Raw genomic sequence first — 22,737 nt, forward strand, 5'->3', positions numbered from 1 at the left:
TGGGACACCAGAGGATTAGGAAGCTTACAAAGACCAACAGAGGGGCAACAAAAAAGAAATAAGGATGGAGAAGATTAAACATGAGGGTAAGCTAGCCAGTAATATAAAGGAAGACTGTTAGAGTTTCTTTAGCTATATAAAGAGCAAAACAGAGGCAAAAGTAGACATTGGACCACTGGAAACTGACGCTGGAGTGATAATAATGGGGAACAAGGAAGTTGCATCAGTCTTCACAGTTAAAGACATGAGTAATGTCCCAAAAATTCAAGAGAGTGAGAGGGCATAGCTTAGTATGGTGGTCACTACCAAGGAGAATGTGCTAAAACATCTGAATGGCCTGAAGGTGGATAAATCACCTGCACCAGGTGGACTACACCCCAGAGTTCTAAGGGAGCGAGCTGAAGAGATAGTGGAGGCTTTAGTGGTGTTCTTTCTGGAATTGCTAGAATCAGAGAGGGTCCCAGAAGACTGGAAATTCGCTAATGTAACACCCCTGTTTAAAAAAGGAGAGCAGCAAAAGAGGAAAAATTACAAACGGATTAGCTTAACTTCAGTTGTGGGTAAGATCCTGAATCTGATTAGATTAGATTAGATTACTTACAGTGTGGAAACAGGCCCCCTTCGGCCCAACAAGTCCATACCGACCCGCCGAAGCGCAACCCACTCAGACCCATTCCCCTATATTTACCCCCGCCCCTAACACTACAGGCAATTTAGCATGGCCAATTCACTGTGGGAGGAAACCGGAGCACCTGGAGGAAACCCACGCAGACACGGGGAGAATGTGCAAACTCCACACAGTCAGTCGCCTGAGGTGGGAATTGAACCCGGGTCTCTGGCGCTGTGAGGCAGTACTGCTAACCACTGTGTCACCGTGCCGCCCACAATCTATTGCAAAGGATGAGATGTCTAAATACTTGGAAGTGTCTAGTAAAATAGGGCAAAGTCAGCATGGTTCATTAAGGGTGGGTCTTACCTGGCAAATCTGCTAGACCTCTTTGAGGAAGTAATAAGCAAATTAGACCACAGAGAGTCAATGGATGTTATCTGCATGGACTTCAAGAAGGTCTTTGACAAGGTGCCGCTACTGAATAATGTAAGGGCCTATGATGTTAGAGGCAAGGTGCTAGCGTGGATAGAAGCTTGGCTGTTTGGAAAAAAGCAGGGAGTAGGGATGAAAGGATCCTTCTCAGGATGGAAGCCGTTAACAAGTGGTGTTCCGCAAGGCTCAGTATTGGGACCACAACATTTCACTTTATACATTAAAGATTGAGATAAAGAGCCTGAGGGTATTCTGGCTAGGTTTGCAGATGATACAAAGACAGGTAGAGGGACAGGTAGCATTGAAGAGGCAGGGAGGCTGCAGAAGGATTTGGACAGGTTAGGAGAGTAGGCAAAGAAGTGGCAGATGGAGTACAATATGGGAAAATGTGAAATCATGCACTTTGGTAGGAAGAATAGAGGTATGGACTATTTTCTAAACAGGGAGAAAATTCAGAAGTCTGAGGTGCAAAGAGACTTGGGAGTTTTCGTCCAGGATTCTGTCAACGTAAACTGCAGGTTGAGTCATTAGTTAGGAAAGCAAACACAGTGATGGCATTTGTTTTGAGAGGACTTGAATATAAAAGCAGGAATGTACTTCTGAGGCTTTGTAAGGCTCTGGTGAGATCACACTTGGAGTATTGTGTTCAGTTTTGGGCCCCATATCTCAGGAAGGATGTACTGGTATTGGAACGTGTTCAAAGGATGGTCATGAGAGTGGTCCCAGGATTAAAAAGTTTAGCAGACAAGGAACATTTAGGGACTCTGGGTCGATACTCAGTGGAGTTTAGAAAGATGAATGGGGGGGAATCCAGTTGAAACTTACAAAATACTTAATGGCCTGGACAAAGTATATGTTGGGAAGATGTTTCCATTGGTCAGAGAGACTCGGACCCGAGGGCAGAATCTTGGAGTAAAGGGAAGATCTTTTAGAACGGAGATAAAGAGAAATGTCTTCAGCCAGAGAGTGGTGAATCACTGGAATTCATTGCCATAAGAAGACTGTGGAGGCCAGGTACTGACATAGATAGGTTCTTGACTATCAGGGGGGTTAAATGTTATGAAGAGAAAGTGGAAGAATGCGGTTGAGAAACTTACCAGTCATGACTGATTGGCAGAGCAGACCCAATGGGCTGACTGGCCTAATTTCTGCTCGTATGTCTTAATGGCCTTATTTAAAAAGCATCTGGAAGGGTACATGAATAGGAAGGGTTTATAGGGATATGGGCCAAGTGCTGGCAAATGGGACTGGAATACTTTTGGAGATCTGGTCGGCATGGATGAGTTAGACTGAAGGGTCTGTTTCTGTACTTTATGATACTGTGTACATCAGCAGCAACAGCAGAATTCAATTAAACCATATTTTGTAATCTCCTGGCCCAGCATATTCTCCACTCGATTTTAACATCACATTTGCTGGTGCAGCACGAAGCATATCTAAAAGTGAGGTTTCAACCTGACGAAACTACAACACAGGTATACTTGCATGCCATAAAGCATAAGCAGCGAGCAGAAGATAGGGCAAATTGATTTTCAACCAACAGACAAGATCTAACATTGAAGGAGACTCTACAAATATCCCTACACTTTATGATGGAGAGCCCAGTAAATGTGTTCAAAGGACTAGGCTGAAACATCTCCATCCGCCTACAGTTTGAAGTGCTCTTCCATCTCAGACACCTACAGAAGTCCCAGAATCAAGATGCCAGTCAAGTCGATTCACTCACATGATAGCAAGAAACAGCAGAAGGTACTGGAGACTGGAAAAGAAATCAGCCCTTACAACGTTCTGACTTACGCTCCAGAACTAGCTGTGCCGCTAGCTAAACTGTTCCAATACAGTTATTACATTGGCATCGTTCCTGCAGTGTCGAAAATTGCCTAGCTATATAAATTGCCTGTGTATGAAAAACAGCACAATTCCAACCTGGCCAAATATTTCCGCATCAATCTACTCTCAATCATCAGTGAAGTGGTGAAAGGGTAATCTATATTACGGTCAATAATTTGTTCACTAATGCTCAGCTTGGACTCTGCCATCTCCTAAACTCATTACATCCTTGGTCCAAACCTAGACAGAAGAGCTGAATTCCAGAGGTGAGATGGGAGAGTGACTGCCTTTGACATCAAGACAGCATTTGACCAGGTGTTTTATTAAGATTTCTGAGCAAAAATAGAGTCATTGGGATAAAGTAAAACAACGAACTGTGGATGCTGGAAGCAAAAACGGAAACTGGTGAGAAATTTAGCAAGACTGGCAGCATCTCTGGAGAAATCATAGTTGATGTTTTGAATCTAGTGAATCTTCAAAACAGTTCTGAAGAAGGATCACTGGATTCAAAATGCTGACTGCTTTCTCTCCACAGATGCTGCCAGACCCACTGTAGTTCTCCAGCAATTTCTGCAGGAATCCTTGAGAATCGAGGGGAAAGCCCTTGGCTGATTGATGTTCCCCCAGCATGTTGGAAGTTAGTTGTTGAAGAGCAATGATCTCAGTTCCAAGACATCGCTGTAGCAGTTCCTCAGGAAGTGTCCTTGGGGCCCACCAACTTCAGCTGCTTTAGTGACTTTACCAATATTATAAGGTCTGAATTGGGGATGTTTTATGATGATTACACAATATTCTGTGTCGTTTGTGACTTCTCAAATGCTAAAGCTATCCTGTCTGGATATCATTCAGACTTGGGCTGATAAATGATAAGTAACATTTGATACCAGATAAGTGCTTCTGGAAAACAGTGCACCATCTCCCCATTATTGAGAGATTTTCAATGTCTTTTCAATTGCTGAGTCCCGACTGTCACATGTCAGGGGTTACCATTGACCGCAAACTGAATTGGACCAGTCATACAAATAGTGTGGCTTGAAGAGCAGGTCAGGGTCTGGGAATTTTGAGGTAAATAACTTACCTCCTGACTCCCCAGTCCCTGTTCACCAAGTACAAGGTATAAATCAGCAGGGTGATTGAATACTGTTTCTTTGGCCTGGATGGTGAAGGTCCAGCAAAGCTTGAGAAGCTACCTAACAATAGATATTCAAAATACAGCTTACCACAAACTTCTCAAAGGCAATCAGGGATAAGCATCAAATATTGGTCTCACTAGATGCATCTAAATCTAGAGATGTATAAATCACTGAATATATTTAAGAAAGAAATGTTTAGATTTCTAGAAGGAAAAGGTGTCAAGGATATTGGTGGAAAGCAAATACATGCTGTTGATACAGAGTGTTAGAAATGATAATTGGTGAACAAACTCAATGAGCCAAATGGCCTACTCCTGCTACCAATTTCTGTGTTTCTGAAAAGAAGAAGAAAATTGAGGAGTCAGATCTGTCAGTAAAGGAGGAGAAAGTATTCGACAAAATCATGTTTTCTTTTCCTGTTTTACAGAAGGATTGTGCCGTACTACACCAGAGAATACAGAGAGGACAGACAGATAGATCCCGACCATCACCAAAGGAACAACTGCACAACTGTGGGAAGACATCCTATTCCTTCACAGCATTGCTCAACACAGAACAGGTTGGGCAGTGAAACCGTCATCTGGAAATTGGTCAGGTCAGGGAGCTTTGACATATCATCAGATCTGAAACTGGTCAGTGGTGTGCCGCCTTCCATCAGAACCAACCTTTCTGAAGGTTTGACCGTGGGTGATGGGTCAGGGTGAGATTGGGAAGAAGCGTGGTGATAGCTTCAATTCTTCACTGAGCTTCACGAATCACTGACTCATTCCTATAGGGGAGAGGCAGTTCAAGAGGAGTACTCACAACTTGTGAAATCTTGTGACACATCAGAGAAAGGAATCCAGTGTGAGATGTCCAAAATTAATGATTCACTGATGCATTCACACTGTGGAGAAGCCATTTGCATGTGATGTTTTTGACAAAACATTCTCATAGACATCAATACCTCCGTGCAAATCAATGCATTTACACGATGGAGAAGCCATTCAGATGTGAGATCTGTGACAAGTCATTCTCTCAGTCGTCACACTTCCTTGTGCACCAACGTAGCCACACAGGGGAGAAACCATTTATGTGCGAGGTATGTGAGAAATCATTCTCACAGTCATCAAGCCTCCAAGTGCACCAACGCATTCACACAGGGGACAAAACATTCTTGTGCAAGCTGTGTGACAAATCATTCTTGCAATCATCACATCTCCTCATACATCAACATATTCATACAGGAGAGAAACCATTTATGTGTGAGTTGTGTGGCAAATCATTCTCACAGTCATCGAGCCTTCGCATACACCAACGTATTCACACTGGGGAGAAACCATTCACATGTGAGGTGTGTGACAAATCATTCTCACAGTCATCACACTTCCACATACATCAACGTATTCACACAGGGGAGAAGCCATTCACGTGTACAATGTGCAACAAATCATTCTCCAACTCATCAAAACTCCTGCTCCATCAGAGGATTCACACGGGTGAGAAACCATTCAGATGTGAGATGTGCGACCAGTCATTTTCATCATCATCAGCACTCCGGGTACACCAACGAGTTCACACAGGGGAGAAACCGTTCACCTGTGAGTTGTGTGACAAATCATTCTCACAGTTATCCACCCTCCGCAAGCACCAACACATTCATAAGGGGGGCAAAGCATTCACATGCAGTGTGTGCAACAAATCATTCTTGAGATCATCAAACCTTCTACTCCATCAGAGGACTCACACAGAGAAGAAACCGTTCACTTGTGAGGTATGTGACAAATCATTCTCGGAGTCATCAAACCTCTTGCGGCATCAGAGGATTCACACAGGGGAGAAACCATTCAGATGTGAAGTTTGTGCCAAATCATTCTCTCAGTTGTCAATCCTCCATATACATCAACGTATCCACACAGGGGAGAAACCATTCACGTGTGAGGTGTGCAACAAATCATTCTCGAGATCATCAACCCTCCGTACACACCAACACATTCACACAGGGGAGAGACCATTCAGGTGTAATATGTGTAACAAATCATTCTCAAGATCATCGAGACTCCTGCTTCATCAGAGGATCCACACAGCAGAGTGACCCTTTAACACTGAGGTTTGTGATGAGCATTTCTTGATATCTTTGGCTATCTGGAATACACTCGGTTCACATGGAGGAAACTCTTCAGGTATTTGTAACAAGGCTTTTGTATAGTCAGTGTATTCCCTGCACCATCAACACACATAGAGGAGAGAAATCTCCATTGGTGCGAGTTCTGTAATGAAGCTTTCACATAATTCTTGGACCTTGTGGAACATCAGTGAACCCACAGAGGAATGACCAGCCCATACTTTTGGCTAACTTTTCATCAGCGTGTGAACTGTACACAGGGGCCGAGAGCTGCATGGGATTGGTGGTGGGGGGGGGGGGGCAGAAAGGTAGCTGGGAATGCAATAGGTAGGTGAAGGCAGGTTGAAAGGGATAGATCAATGGGACTGGGACACAGAACAAGAAGCAGCTTTCACTCCCATTAAACAACTAGTGATGACATCACCAGTGCTGAGGGATTATGATGTAACAATGGAGTGACCCTGCAGTGTGATGTCAGTGAAACAGGACTTGGAGTCGCCCCCAGGCAGTGAGGACAACCCGTTGTGTTTATATCCAGAGTATTAACACAAACTGAACAACACTACGCAGATTAAGAGAGACCATTCATTGTTTTACTTGCAAGCATTTCAGCTATGACCTGTTTGCGTGAGAATGACTGATAGTCAAATCTGACCTCAAGCTATTTCAATGTATGTTTCGTAAACTATTTCTGTCTGCTCCAAAACATTTGCAAATGATGTTACTTAATTTGCAGAGATATTGCTTGGGATTATATACTTGAACACCTTCAAGGTTAAAAGTGCAATTGAAGTGTAACAACTTGACTATGAAATATAAGATTTGTCTGGACAATGTTGCAAAACAACTTGCAAATGACATTTCAGGAATCTTTTTCCTTTTGTTATGGGAAGGGGATGTTTTGATAAATTACTTTTTACACTGCACCTAACCATATTTATGTGATTTCTGATGTAATATGTAATAAAGATTTAAGAGCAGTAGCCATTTTACATATGTTTAAAATTTAAGTTGCTCCGAATATTAACAACATGAGTTTCCAGAAGCTTAGGAAACTGAACGGTGAAATGGTGATGACTTTGAGAAGCAGATTACATGGAGATTTAAACTTGTCATTGTACCATCTGAATGAAGCCTCATATTTCAGCTGCTACCTCAGTTCTCCTGGTAAACATTTGACAGAAGGTTCTAGTGTGAAAATAGCATTCTTCATCCTCAGAGGATTTCAAACTTACAACATCAGCGTGGGATGTGTCTGATAGATTGGAAGAGGAAAACCCACAGCATCCAAGGGAGTGCTGTTGTGCAGTAGTGGGACCGACAGACATAGGAGAGAGAAGCACAAGGTGAATGGGGCAATTTTCACCAAGCTCTCCATCTCTCTTGGTCAAATTATTTCTTAACGAAAGAATTTGCTAGCTTTTATTAAAAGAGATCAATTGAGGCAAAGAGTCTTGATTGATTTAATAACATGGAGAATGTGAGGATTGTAGATGCTGGAAATCAGAGTCGAATCTGTTAGAAACAAAATTCAATAAAATTTAGACGAGACCACCAAAACTGGAAACAAGACAATTTATTCTACGATCTTGCAAGAAAGGACTTCAATTTGCAGAGAGCAAATGAAGTGAAGAAAATTCAAATTTCTACAACAGTTTCAACCTTTGAGTTGCGTGAGGTCACCTCTTCCGATCCCTACATTACGCAATCTTTCTTACCATTTCGCCTCTGCCCATCTACGCTCCACGCCCATTGCCCCCTTCTTTCCAAGTTGGCAATTTTCCCTCTTGCATGTGCTGTCATAAGGCTAAACTCTTATCTCGATGTTCCCTTTGTAACTTCTTTCATTGTCCACAGGTACATTCCATTCTTGTACATACATCTTAACAATGTATCTTTTATTGCCTCGTTTATATGTTTCAGTAATCTTAGCTTTTTGCAGAAACTGTTTTTAAATATTATGTTAAAAGGAATTATTTTCTTTAATAACTCTACATTAAAGTTATTTCCTAATACTTGCTTAGACCCTTTTTCTTATGCGTAAAACAACACTTTCCCATTTCTTACAAAAAGTGTGGTGCAAGAAAAGCACAGCAGGTTAGGCAGCATCAGAGGAGTAGGAGAGTCGACGTTTCTATCAGCTGTTCATCAGGAATGAGGGTTGACCCAAGGGGGCTGAGAGATAAATTGGACAGGTGGGGGGTGGGGCTGGGTGCGAGGCAAGGTAGATGAAGGTGGGAGTAATGGTGATAGGTTGGAGAGGAGGGTGGAGTGGATAGATGGGAAAGAAGATGGACAGTTAGGACAGTTTGAGATAGAGGTGGTGAGTTAGGAGGTCAAACTCTTGCCAATCGATGCCTGGAGGAAGAATGTCTCACCTTCTACCCTGGAACACTCCAACCACACGGGATCAATGTGGATTTCACCATTTTCCTTCCCCTCCCCCCACCTTATTCCAGATCCAACCTACCAACCCTGCACTGCCTTCTTGAACTGTCCTACCTGTCCATCTGCCTTTTCACCTATCCGCTCCACCCTCCTCTCTGACCTATCATCTTCACCCCCACCTTCATCTACCTATCGCATTCCCAGCTTCCTTCCCCACAGCCCCATCCCCCATCCAATTCATCTCTCAGCCCCCTTGGCCAACCCCTCATTCGTGATGAAGGGCTTATGCTCGAAATGTTGAATCTCCTGCTCCTCGGATGCTGCCTGACTGACTATGCTTTTCCAATACCACACTTTTCGATTTAATAACACTGTTGTGTAAGGTGGTGCTCCTGAAAGAGTTCATGTTGCAGCCTGCATCAAGCTCCACCCAATCCTGATATCATACAGTCTTGGGTGTGGAGAAGTGGAGTTTAGCTTGAGATCCTAATGGAGACAACTTGTCATCATTATTTCATAGAACATAGAACATTCCAGCGCAGTACAGGCCCTTCGGCCCTTGATGTTGCACCGACCTGTAAAATCAATCTGAAGCCCATCTACCTTCACAATTCCATTTTTGTACATATAACTATCTAATGACCATTTAAATGTCCTTAAAGATGGCGAGTCTACTACTGTTACAGGTAGTGCATTCCATGTCTCTACTACTCTCTGCATAAAGAAACTACCTCTGACATCTGTCCTATGTCTATCACCCCTCAATTTAAAGCTATGTCCCCTCGTGCTAGCCACCATCATCCGAGGAAAACTTTCCAGATAAACTGACTTATCATGACTTATTTAATAGCCAATATGACTTGCTAAGTTATAAATTACACCTTGCTCAGAAAAGTGCCTCTTCTGCTTAAGATGGGACCCCCAGTAAGCAGAATAGAAATGCAGCATTGCTTCAATGCAGAATTTAAAATGTTAAAGGAAGATAAATAATGGAACAAAGCCACAAAGTTTAAAAGACCAAGATATTAAAAACAACATGTGGATGCTGGAAGCCTGAAACATAAACAAAAATTGTTAGAGAAATTCAGCAGGTCTGGCAGCATCTGTGAAGAGAAAGCAGAGTCAACATTTCAAATCCTGTGACCCTTCTTCAGAACTCAGAGACAAAATTTCTAAGCCAGTTGCTATTAAAAAGGAAGAAGAGGTGGTGTGCATCCTAGAAAGTATTAAGGTAGATAAGTCTCCGAGTCCTGATGGGATCTATCTCAGAATATTGATGAAGGCAAGAGAACAAATTGCTGGAGCATTGACAGACATCTTTGTATCCTCTTTGGCCACCGGTGAGGTCGCAGAGAACTGGAGAATAGCCAATGTTGTCCATTGTTTAAGAAGGGTAGCAGGGATAATCCAGGAAATTACAGGCCTGTGACCCTCACCTTGGTGGTAAGGAAATTATTGTAAAAGATTCTCAGGGACAAGATCTATACACTTTTAGAAGCAAATGGATTTATTAGCGATACAGAGCATGGTTTTGTGCAGGGGGAGGTCTTGCATCACTAACTTGATTGAGTTTTTGAGGAGGTGATGAAACTGATTGATGAGGGAAAAGCAGTTGATGTCGTTTACGTGGACTTCAGTAAAACCTTTGACAAGGTACTTCATGGCAAACTGGTCCAAAAGTTGAAGTCATATGGTATCAGGGTGAGCTGGCAAGGTGGATAGAGAACTGACTTAGTCATAGGAGACAGAGGGTAGTGGTGGAAGGATGCTTTTAGGAATGGAGGGTTGTGATAGTGGCGTTCCACAGAGATCAGTGCTGGGACCTCTGCTGTTCATGGTCGACATAAATTAGATTAGATTACTTACAGTGTGGAAACAGGCCCTTCAGCCCAACAAATCCACACCGCTCCGCCGAAGCACAACCCACCCATACCCCTAACCTAACACTACGGGCAATTTAGCACGGCCAATTCACCTGACTGTGGGAGAAAACCAGAGCACCTGGAGGAAACCCACGCAGACACGGGGAGAACGTGCAACCTCCACACAGTCAGTCACCTGAGGTGGGAATTGAACCCAGGTCTCTGGCGCTGTGAGGCAGCAGTGCTAACCACTGTGCCACCATGCTGCCCATAAATGATGTGGAGGAAAACGTGACTAGTCTAATTAGTATTTTTGTGGACAATACAAAGATTGATGGAGTTGCGGATAGTGAGGAGGATTGTAGAGGATACAGCAGGATATAGATCAGTTGGAGGTTGGTCAGAAGAATGGCAGATGGAGTTTAATCTGGACAAATGTGAGGTGGTGCGTTTTGCAAGGTCAAGTACAGGTGGAAATTATACAGTGAATGGCAGAACCCTTTGGAGTATTGACATGCAGAGGGATCTGGGTGTGCAGGTCCACAGGTCATTGAAGGTGGCAGCGCAGTAAATAAAAGGTCTATGCCATGCTTGTCTTCATTGGAAGGGGCACAGGTATAAGGATTGGCAAGCTATGCTGCAGCTTTATAGAACTTCAGTTAGACCACACTTGGAATGTTGTGTACAGTTCTGGTCACTGCACTATCAGAAGGATGTGGATTCTTTGGAGAGGGTACAGAAAAGGTTTACCAGGATGTTGCTTGGTAGGATAGACTGGGTTTGTTTTCACTAGAATACAGGAGGTTGGGGGGGTGACCTTGCAGAAGTTTACAATATTGTGAATGGCATGGATACAGTGAAAAGTATGAAGTGTTTTCCTAGGGTGGAGGGGTCAATTAGTAGGAGACACAGGTTCTATGGGTGTGTCTGTGTGGTGGGGGGAGTTTAAAACACATGTGCGAGGCACATTTTTCACACAAAGGATGGTGAATGCTTTGAACACGCTGCCAGAGGAGATAGTGGAAGCAGACACGTTTATAGCAGCATTCAAGAACCATCTGGATGAATACATGAATAGGAAGGGAACAGAGGGATACGGGATCCTGTAAGTGAAGACGATTTTAGCATGGAAAGGCAAAATGTGTCAGCCAGGTGTGGAGGGCTGAAGGGCCTGTTCCTGTGCTGTATTGTTCTTTGTTCTAGAAAATAACAGCATTTATCTACTGCATGATTAAAAGCTTCATAGCCAAATATTCAAACATTGCAGAATTTAAGATAATCATAAGATAAATGTCTTAAAAGAAAATGATAGGAGAAGTAAGTACTGCTTTAAAGATTTTATACCAGTACGATCCAAAATATCACAGGATTGGATATGTTATAGAAAACAATAAGACGCAAAAATTCTTTTAATTAATGTATTAAATCCTGAATTGAAGATATACATTTCTAATTGTATTCAACAGGACCCATAGTGGATGATGTTATAAATCATCAAAACATACAGACACAGATACATTTGAAGAAGTTTTACAAGTTTTTCACAATTATTTGAATCTGAGAAGAAACAAAATTCTTACAAGTACAAGATTGACCCAAAGAGTTCAGCATCCAAGAAATCCATACATAATTTTGATGATGTCTGCAGATAAGTGGATAATTAATTATGGTGCTTTGAAACTAGATCAGATTATTGTTGAAATTATTGATGAATCTTTGTCACATTTATTCTAGTAAAAAGAATATTTCAGTTTGGAGAAAGTCATTTGCATCAACCAGGCATATACAGACAAATCTTGAGAGGAGAAGATCAACCTTATTGCAAAAGAGCAACAGAATCTATCCGCTTTATAAAGTATGAACATTCTAAAACACACACAAAAAGCCAAACCAATTAGGAGACCTCAGATTTAAGACTCAGTGTCAGCGTTGTGTACCAAGAAGAATCTTAGGCACAAGAAATCCTCAGCCATGACTAAAGAAAGGCCACTTTTACAGGAAGATGCAGATGTTAGCACACAGTTTCAGAGCAACAAAGAGGCAAATTGCTTTCTCATACAATGTTGATGTGATAGAACCACCATCGCTGGAAAATCACCTGAGGCATTTCAAAAGGAAACTGTAATTCAAACAACTCAGTTTGAACAACTATTTATGTCAATGGACATTTCATTAATTTTGGCGTGGCACAGGGACGAGTGTCACTACCTTGTCAGATCAGATGAGACTGCCTATTCCAGGTGGAATAAATCACAGCATTAAAAATTTTCAACAAGTAACAGTGTGACACAAACAGCCTGAGAGTTGAAAATGCATACCACACAATTCACAATCAACGCTTACATTTGAGGCTGCATACAAGTTCACAGCTGAGTTTCCTTGAAGTAGCAGAATTAGTTGAATCAGTTTCCAGCTCCTAACTTGTTGACCAGCCAGTCAATGGGCGAAAGGTAGATTTAATTTTGCTTCTGAGACTTGTGGAAGAAGCCAAAAAAAAAACAAGAAATCTATGGATATACCCATAATGGCACAAATATAACATTTCACATGGCCAAGAAGAACCAGTGTCCAGCAAGCCACAGAGTTTCAAGCAAATTTTATAAGAAAAAGAGAGAAAGAAGGTGTTTCCATTGTTCTAAATGAAATTAAACCTTCACTAAATGTCGAGCGAGTTGGCCAAGAACACATACATTGAGCACTGGCAGTATTTCAAAATTATGGACAACATCTTAGTGTTTGATTAAAGACAAATTATTCCAGTTTCTTGAAAAGAGATTGGGATCATTGCAATATTGTCCGATGTATAGCCAGGACCCAGTAAGTAGTCTGGCATTCAGAAATCTCCTGAGAGATTGAAGATCTCACAAACCATTGTAAAATCCATGACTACACAGGATTGCATAAATTTTCAATTCGTATCATCACTGAAGAAGATTCAGATGACCAAAACCAACAACGTTTTCAAGAAGATGCAGATGAGAAGAAACTGAATTTGCATTGCAACCCACTTGAGCTGATGGTTGAATCTTTAACTGAAGTTATTCAGACAGCAAAGGATTGTGGTGAAAAAAATCAGTGCAGCAGATTTGACTTTAATGTCAGGTGATGAGATGACCCAAATTCAAGAGGAAGATCTTAATCCTCCATCTTCAGAGGAGAACTGTCAGTTTCATTGAAGTAACACTAAATAAGCTGTAAACCTGGAATAACACGATTGAGGATGTGAAAATATCTAATTCACCAGAAAATCACCCACAGAGTCATAGAGATGTACAGCATGGAAACAGACCCTTCGGTCCAACCCGTCCGTGCCGACCAGATATCCCAACCCAACCAGCACATATCCCTCCAAATCCTTCCTATTCATATACCCATCCAAACGCCTCTTAAATGTTGCAATTGTACCAGCCTCTGCCACTTCCTCTGGCAGCTCATTCCATACACGTACCACCTTCTGCGTGAAAAAGTTGCCCCTTAGGTCTCTTATATCTTTCCCCTCTCACCCTAAACCTATGCCCTCTAGTTCTGGCTCCCCGACCCCAGGGAAAAGACTTTGCCGATTTACCCTATCCATGCCCCTGATAATTTTGTAAACCTCTATAAGGTCACCCCTCAGCCTCCAACGCTCCAGGGCCAATGAAAATGTCCAACTTACACAATCTGTTAAATTAAAGCACTTAAATACTTCATCAGATTGAGAGTTAAGATTTTCTTACACAAAATGAAGGTAAGGTGCATATGACTCAACCCTAACCAAATATCACAGATTCAGGATTGGTCAAGAAGAAATGAAAGGGGGGATCTAACATGGCGCCAATCTAGGAGGATCACGTTGTAGAGCTCTGCACTGCAGCATAAGCGGGATGGACTTTTAACCTGCCCAACCCGGACCATCGCGATACCCTGGGGCACTGGAAAGGTCTTGTAGAAAATCAACCTACCTGAGTTTTTGCTGTCCAGGGATGCTGAAGAAGGGAGGAGGAGTGTCGAAGGCCAGACTTGCGATCCAGTCCACAGGATCCTTGGACTCGATTACTTACCAAGTAAAGGAGCTCGTGAAATCTTGTGAGACGCTGGGTAAGCAGCTAGATGAGAAGCTGGCTCCAATTTCTATCATGCTGCAGAAGCATGAACAGCAGCTGGGAGACCTGGAAAAAAGGATGGATGAGCTTGAGCACAGAGTCACAGAAGCGAAAGCTGATCCCAGTTTCTCCAAGGACAGGATCCAAGCCCTAGAGACGCAGGTCCATAATTTGCGTGACCAAGTTGATGACCTCGAGAACAGGGGCAGGAGTAAAAATATTCGGTCTGTTGGAGAGTAAGGAAGGTGAGTGGCTGGCGGAATTTATTGAGGACCGGTTGCTGAAATTCCTTATCTTGGAGGCTGGAATGAGAGGCTTGAAATCAAAAGGGCTCACCGGATCATGGCGCGGAGGTCAGGTCTGGCTCAACATCCTCGTCCTCTCTTGGTGCGGTTTCATCATTATAGAGATAAGGATAGAATGGTGGAAGCTTCCAGAATCCAGGGGAAGGATCCGAAGGCCCTAATTTACAAGGGCTCTAAGATCATGTTCTTCCAGGACTTCTCAGCGGTGGTGATCCAGAAAGAAAATTTTATGAGAGTGTCAAGAGAAGACTGACGGAGCTTGGGATCCAGTACTCTCTGAGGTATCCGGTGGTGCTTCATCTCACTTTAGGTGGACCCGTACATCTCTTTGATACCTCGGAGAAGGCATGAGACTTTGTGGACAAATTAACTTAATCTGGACAATTTAGTATGTACAAATAGTCGTGTTGTTTGGGTATGTCTTTGTTTTTTTTCTTTAAAAAACAGAGGAAGTCTGGTTGGGGCTTTCTTTTCCTTTTTTTATTGGTAATATTAGATTAGATTAGATTAGATTATATTACAGTGTGGAAACAGGCTCTTCGGCCCAACAAGTCCACACCGACCCGCCGAAGCGAAACCCACCCATACCCCTACATTTACCCCTTATCTAACACTACGGGCAATTTATTATGGCCAATTCACCTGACCCTGCACATCTTTGGACTGTGGGAGGAAACCAGAGCACCCGGAGGAAACCCACGCAGACACGGGGAGAACGTGCAAACTCCACACAGTCAGTCGCCTGAGGCGGGAATTGAACCCGGGTCTCTGGCGCTGTGAGGCAGCAGTGCTAACCACTGTGCCACCGTGCCGCCCACTAATAATCTGGTTTAAGCTTTCATGTTTGGCGGCGGTTGAGATGTGTGCTTTCAATTTCTCAGTTAAGTTATACCAAAGGATGGGTGGGATATTTAGCCTTTTTTTTCAAAATCTCTTTATTCACATGGCTATTCCATGGTGTACTTTCTTTCTTTTCTGCTTGTGTTTGCAGTGCGGCTCCAGCTAGGAGGAGGGAAAATGGTTGGGATGGCTAGGTGCCGACTTACGGACAGTTTTTACCCAGTTTGGGTATTCAAATGCCCAGGCTTCAGTCTTGGCAGCAGGAATGGGAAATTGGATTTTGGGATGGGTAATTGCCCCCTTTGGCAGGGGGTGGGTACCCCTATTCAGCCCTGTTTGCACTTTATATGTTAGCTTGCTTTTTGGTTCTTGTTGTATGTAATCTTTGATAGCTTTGTAGGTTTGTTAACTGTAGTAGTTTTAGTTTATGTGGTTTTTATGTTTGATGGATCTTGCGACAATAAGGCTCGGCGATTTGTGGTTTGAGTTCCTCCTCTCTGGAATTTAAATATTATTGCAGAAAGTTATGGCTAATGACTTGATTAAATGCTGTACCTGGAACATCAAGGGAGTCACTCACCAATTAAGAAGAAGAAGAGTCTGGGAAAGGAAAAGGTGGATATTGCTTTATTACAGGAGACACTTGGATGAAAGGGGGCATTTGAAACTACAGCAGAATGGCTTTGATTACGTTTACTTTTAATCTTTTTATACCAGAAGGAGGGGAGTGGCTATATTGGTTAGGAGAAATCTCCCATTTAAGTTACTAGAGTGTGTTAAAGACATACATAGGAGGTTTGTAATTCTCTGATAAACGGGGAAGAATATGTTGTTTTAAATGTTTATTGCCCTCCGGCCCATCCCCTCAAATTTCTGGTAGATACATTCTCTAAATTGATCAGTCCTGAGTCCCAGCATATCGTTATAGGGGGAGATTTTAACTGTCTCATGAGTCGCACAGTAGACAGGTTGCCCAAAGGCCCCCGATACGCTCTGTACAAACTAAACAATTAGTGGATCTGAGTTAGGGTTGGTGTACATCTGGAGGTGTCTCCACCCTACAGGCAGGGATTTTACATTTTTTTCATTCATACAGATGTCACACCAGGATTGATTTTTTTTTCCGATCCCCATGGCAATCCTGGATTTGGTGGCATCTTGTGCGATTGGTAATATTACCATCTCCAATCATGCTCCAGTGTATCTGTTGGTTAAGATTAAGGATGTTACAGTGGGTCCGAGGCACTGGCAAATGGATCCCTTTATCCTGAAGGATAATAAGTTTTTGGAGTTTTTTTTAGGGAATTTTGGGTGTTCCTAGACATTAACTCAAGCTCAGTTAGTAGCCCATCCATCCTTTGGGAAACTGCCAAAGCCTATGCCATGGGGTTAGTTATTTCCTACTCTGCCAGTAGGAAGCGGCAGAAGGGTGAGCAGCAACGTCTCCAGAAGCATGGTTGAAGGCAGCCGAGAAGACCCTCATTGGCCAAGCTACAGAGATTAACGGCGCTGCGGTCTGCATTCAACTCCGTGCTCACACAGACAGCAAAGAAGGAGCTTACTTTTGCAAAGCAAAGGTTTTATGAGGATGGTGACAAGCCAGGCGTATCTTGCCAGGAAAAGGAATGCCCCTCAAGCCATCATGGTGATTAGGGAAGGGTTTTGTAGGCTAACATGTGACTCCAAAAAAAAGTTAATGTGGCATTCCAAAGATTTTACTCTGAGTTATACCAATCTGAGGGTTGTGAGGACGGGCAGGCCAAAATGGAGACCTTTTTCAAGGATCTGGAGCTCTTGGGCGTGACCCCCAAACACGAATCTTTTCTCAATGCCCCCGGATCAGAGCAAGAGGTGCAGGAGGCTGCGAAACAGTTTCAGAGTGGAAAGGTGCCTGGTCCTGATGGACTTCTCGAAGGAATTTATATACATATTGTCAGGCCCAATGCTCAACATGTTCAATGACTCGTACAGCCATGACTGTCTCCCACCATCTCTGAGAGAGGCCAATATTTTGCTTATTCTTAAAGAAGGGAAGATCCCTGAGGACTGTGTTTCATACAGGACCATTTCACGCTTAAAAGTGGGCTTTAAAATCCTCTCTAAAACTTTTGTGTTAAGGCTGGAGACTGTGTTACCTTCTATTGTTAAAGACGACCAGACGGGCTTCATAAAAGTCTGCAGATCCTCCAATAATGCTAGGAAGCTGCCTAATGTAATTTAAGTGTGTCAACAACAGTCTATACAGGGATTGGTGATTTCTCTAGATACAGAGAAGGTATTTGACTGAGTTGAGTGGCCGTACCATTTTTTTATACTCTGGAGCGGTTTGGCTTGGGCGAAGTATTTATAAAATGGGTAAAGGTTCTCTACAGTGACCCTCTTGCTGTGGTCATCACCAATGGGATGCGATCAAGCAATTTTAATATTTTTAGGGGCAGCTGGTCAGGCTGTCCGTTTTTGCCACTGCTTTTTACATTGGTGGTTGAACCATTGGCGGAGGCTATTTGTGGGGATCCCAAAATATCAGCATCAGAAGTGGGGTCAAAATTACATAAGATTTCATTGTACGTGGACGATGTCCTTTTTTTTGTCAAATCCAGCAGCTTCAGTGCCTTGCCTGATACAATGCATCAGTGCATTTGGCGTCTTTTCAGGGTACAAGATTAATCTTGCAAAATCAGAGGCTATGCCTGTGGGTGGTCTTACAAAGGTGTTAGGTCTTGAGGGCGAATATCGATTCCTATTTAAGTGGTCACAGGGGTGTTTTATGTATTTGAGCATAATCATTACTCCAGTTCTGGATCGGTTGTTCAAAGCCAATTTTGTTCAATTATTTGACAAAATCAAACAAAACCTTCAAAGATGAGAGGCGCTTCTGGTCTTGTGGTTGGGTTGGATAGCGCTTATTAAGATGAATATTCTCCCCTGTTTGTTGTACTTAATACGGATGCACCCTCTGATTTTCGATAAGCAAACATTCAGGAGACTGAACAGCTGATTCAGCTCTTTTATTTGGCATCGTAAGTGGTTCCTTATTAAATTAGCTAAACTGCAATTGCCTTACAGATTGTGGGAAGTGGATCTCCCAGAGATTAATCACTATCAGCTAAGCTCGCTTTTATCTTACATGAGTGATTGGGCTTGTGGGGAGCCTCTTTCAATATAGTTAGATATTGAAACCTCTCAAGCAGGACGCCCCCTTACTAGCTTGCTGTTTTTGGACAAAATGAGTTCAGTTAGGGAATATTGCCACAACCCAATAGTTATCAATACTGTTAAAGCATGGAGGGCAATTCGGCAGAGGAAAGACAATCTTAGACCTATAGTGGGTATGCTACATTTTCAACCGGAGATGTGAATTCAGGATTCAAACATTGGGCAGCTATGGATGTGTTTTGAATGGGCAATTTATTTCAGGGAGACACAATGATGTCCTTTGATCAGTTAGTGTAGAAATATGAGCTATCTAACAGGGACCTCTTTCGTTTTTTTTCAAGTTAGGGATTTTATTCAAAAAAAGACTGCACTTTTGACTGATCCCTATAAACCTGACAGAGACAGGAGGGTGCTCAGTGCTAAGGGTACACTTTCTGTCAGCACTTTATATCATCAATTGGGGTGTGCCCCCTCAGATGCGTTTGATCGACGCTGCAAGGTGTGGGAGAGAGAGCTAGGCGTTGAGGTCTCCTCAAAAGCATGGGAAGATATTTGGGAAAACGCAAGAAAGATGTCATTTTGCAATAGGACCCATGCTTTACAGTTGAAGGTTCTCCACAGGGTTCACTTGGCTCCAGATTGTTTGTCAAAATTTAAACTCGGGGTATCTTCAACATCCTGAAGAAGGGCTTATGCCCGAAACATCGATTCTCCTGTTCCCTGGATGCTGCCTGACCTGCTGCGCTTTTCCAGCAACACATTTTCAGCTCAGTATCTTCAACATGTCCCTAGTGCAAGGTTTGTACGAGCACTCTTACTCATTCTCTCTGGTCCTGTGGTAGACTTCAAACATACTGGAGCGCGGTGACGGGTGCAATGGAGATGATTTTGGATGTAAGGGTGGAGAAGGACCTGAGCGCTCTTCTTCTTGGCCTGCCCAGTGTGTTCCCTGCAGATGCGCATAAGAAAAAAATTTGTCAACTTCCTCACTTTCTGAGCAAGAAAGAATATCTTATTATGTTACGTATCTGAAAATCCCCCGGCCCTGTCTGGTTGGTGAAAGATTATGATGGAGCATACCCCTTTGCACTTTCTCATAAGTATGTTCACCACAAAACTGAGAATTGCTAAAAGACATGGTGGCCCTTTTTGGAGTACCTGGACACAGATTTATCTGCCAGACTAACAAGGGTTTTTTTATAAACGTAATGATTGTGCTTTACGAGTCCAGTATTCAGGGAGGAGGAACTGCGAACGTATGAGTCTTTTGTTTGACATTGAAAAGTTAAAAGATCCTCCATAAATAACTGACAGACCAGTCATGGCTAGGATCTTCGGCATACTTGTCTGTTAACCATCATGTACATTCATATTTTCACTTAAATCGCATGACCCCTCACTCTGTGTCACAATCTCTATGACTCCTCACTGATTGTTTGTTTTTGAAAATGCAAACAGCCGACATCCATGATCACATCACAACTAACAGCCACCGCCTTTACAATGAGAATCATGACAACACGATCATTGCAAGGTCAGAGACAACACGACAAAATGAAGCAATCTGTGCACTTCTGCAGGAGACACGTCCAGAGAGGACAGAAAGTCAAGTGCTCTGGGAAACTCAATCCATATCTTCCCACCGCAGGGAGAGATAGTGGACAGAGTTGAATCATTCAGCAGAGTTAGAACGTATTCAAGAGCAGAGTGACCAATGAAGTATATTATTCATTTCTTTTCTCTTTCAGTAGAGAAGATCTTTGCTGAGACGGAAGATAAGTCTTAAACCATTCAGATAAATGAAGAGGCGATCTTGACATTGGAAGACAGTGAGTGAGAGGCAGCAATACACACAATCTTTGAGTTGCAAGAGACTTATTAAAGGAAGTTTGATGTCAGCAGGAAAGTGCTGTGGAATTTTGTGGAGACTCTAATTGGAGGACTGATTCCATGCTGTGTTGATCATTCCTTTGCAGTTCACCAGATATTCCTCAATGCAGTCTATACCATCCTTTCCATCCAGTTAGTGAGTGAAGTGGCCAGCCTGGAACAGTATCAAGAGCGCTTAGGGATTGTGAAGAACTGATGGATCCTGATGAACAAGGCCAGTTCCAGAAGTGTTATCAGATGATGGAGCTGATTTGCCAGAGCCTGCCGCATGGTCAACTGGACGACCTGCTGCTCGTGGTCTGTGACAGCTTATCTGACCAACCTCTCAGCTATGCCTGGCTCACTTGCTCATAGAAAACTTCTTCATATGATAGAGACGACAACTTCAGAGTCGGGATTCAGACATCCTTCATGTGCTGGGGTTCATTTGGAGTTAATCTCTCACCAGGAGGTGAAACGGTGGGTTCTATGGGGGGATAACCACTTTGACCCCACAGATCTTGACAGCAGCTGTCCCAGCTACTGCTGGGACCATTCACCCCCCAACCTCCCGAAACAAACGTGTGGAGAGCAGTAACTGAGGATACAGCCTGTGTGGTGAGTACTATCAAACATCTTGTGCACTCACTCCAGAGAATAACCTGCCCCATCAGTGGGGCATGTACGCGGCCAATGTCTCATGGCCTGTATTAAATTCTTACTCAGGAATGGCAGATATGGCGACAACATTGTTCCCACAGATTTTCAGTGGCCTACTTGTACCTCTCACCAGTGGAGTGAGTTTCTCCCTGCCCAATGGTTTGGGTATTGAATCACAGCGGAGAGGTTTCACAGCTACGTTGGCCGTTCACTGAAGGAAAAGTGTGTGAGGTCACTTGAGGCCCTGTTTGATCAGGTTGGTCAAAGTGACATCTGTGACAAAACAGTGATGGTATGAGGTTGGCAACAACTTGTAGGAATTGTATTTGATCAGGGGGTTTTGCTGACCAGAACAATGATCGCATCTGTCAGCAATGATGTGCGTGACACTGTTCATCGACAAGCTTGCCAAATCTTTTGGCTCAGCGACTGTCAGACAGTTCCTGGGATCGTCTTCTTTGGAAACTCCTGAAAGCTGTGTGTGTTTCACAGTTGGGTCTCAGAGACACTGTGATTAACAGCTTGATTTGTGCTGGTACAACTCTTCGCCTGTTAACCTTTAGGAAACAATAATTTTGGAGTAAGACGATGCTGGTGAAGTAAGACAGATGTACAGGGAAATAAAGAGAACACCGATGCATTCACACTGTAGTGTTGTCTTACCTGCGAAAAATATTCTTCTGCAGAAACAATCAAGCCCTTTTTAAACTCAATCTTCACTAGGATTCAGCCAATCTTTGAGGCAGGTTTAAGCAAGTCTCAGTGGAAGCTTTCCAAATGTTGGGAATATTGGCCAAATCTGGGGAGTGGGGTGACTTCCAGAAACAAATGTAAGCTTACATCATATGCTTGCTGTTGCATTTGGGCACTAAGAGTGAGAAAATCATCCAATGTTGCAGAACAACACTGCAGATGATCTTCTCATTCACTGGATCTACAAAGGCGAGCTCCTTAAATGAAAGGCTTCTAGAGGAGCCAAGCTGGAGAACGTGCAAACTCCACACAGACAGTCGCCCGAGGCTGGAATTGAACCCAGGTCCCTGGCGCTGTGAGGCAGCAGTGCTAACCAGTGAGTCACCGTGCCACCCTGTGAGCTACCATGCCACCCTGACACCAACTGATCTGCTCCAGAACCTCACCTTCAAACCACAACAGATCTCCTGAATATCAACGTTCATGTAACACCAACAGATCTTCTCACCTTCATCTGATGTCTATTAGATCCTTAACTTTGTAACAGTATCTGATCTCTGTCAGATCATTGTCTTTCTAACGTCAAGTGATCTCCCTAGATCCTTAATTTTGGATTTGCATAGATCTTGTCTAGATCGTGAACATTCTATCAACAATTGATCTCCTCCAGATCCTCACTTTTGTAACAGAAAATGATCCAAAAAGATACATCTTTTCACTGGGTGATCTCATTCAAAGCCTCCAGTTCATAAAGGCAATGGCCACTTCTCCCA

General features: G+C 43.0%; 1 protein-coding gene and 1 pseudogene across 1 annotated transcript in view; one reads left to right on the forward strand and one right to left on the reverse strand.

The window, feature by feature from the left end:
- Window positions 1-7,632, forward strand: part of LOC122541647 (zinc finger protein 658B-like) — a 15,707-nt gene extending 8,075 nt beyond the window's left edge. The window contains exons 3-4 of the mRNA XM_043678577.1: window positions 1,227-1,231; window positions 5,003-7,632. Coding sequence (XP_043534512.1) covers window positions 1,227-1,231; window positions 5,003-6,079 — 1,082 coding nt within the window. The 3' untranslated portion in view covers window positions 6,080-7,632. The remainder of the gene's footprint in view (window positions 1-1,226; window positions 1,232-5,002) is intronic.
- Window positions 1-22,737, reverse strand: part of LOC122541643 — a 131,006-nt pseudogene that overhangs the window by 83,295 nt on the left and 24,974 nt on the right.

This window comes from Chiloscyllium plagiosum, chromosome 37 (assembly GCF_004010195.1).
Source record: "Chiloscyllium plagiosum isolate BGI_BamShark_2017 chromosome 37, ASM401019v2, whole genome shotgun sequence".
In the NCBI taxonomy this organism is placed as follows: Eukaryota; Metazoa; Chordata; class Chondrichthyes; order Orectolobiformes; family Hemiscylliidae; genus Chiloscyllium; species Chiloscyllium plagiosum.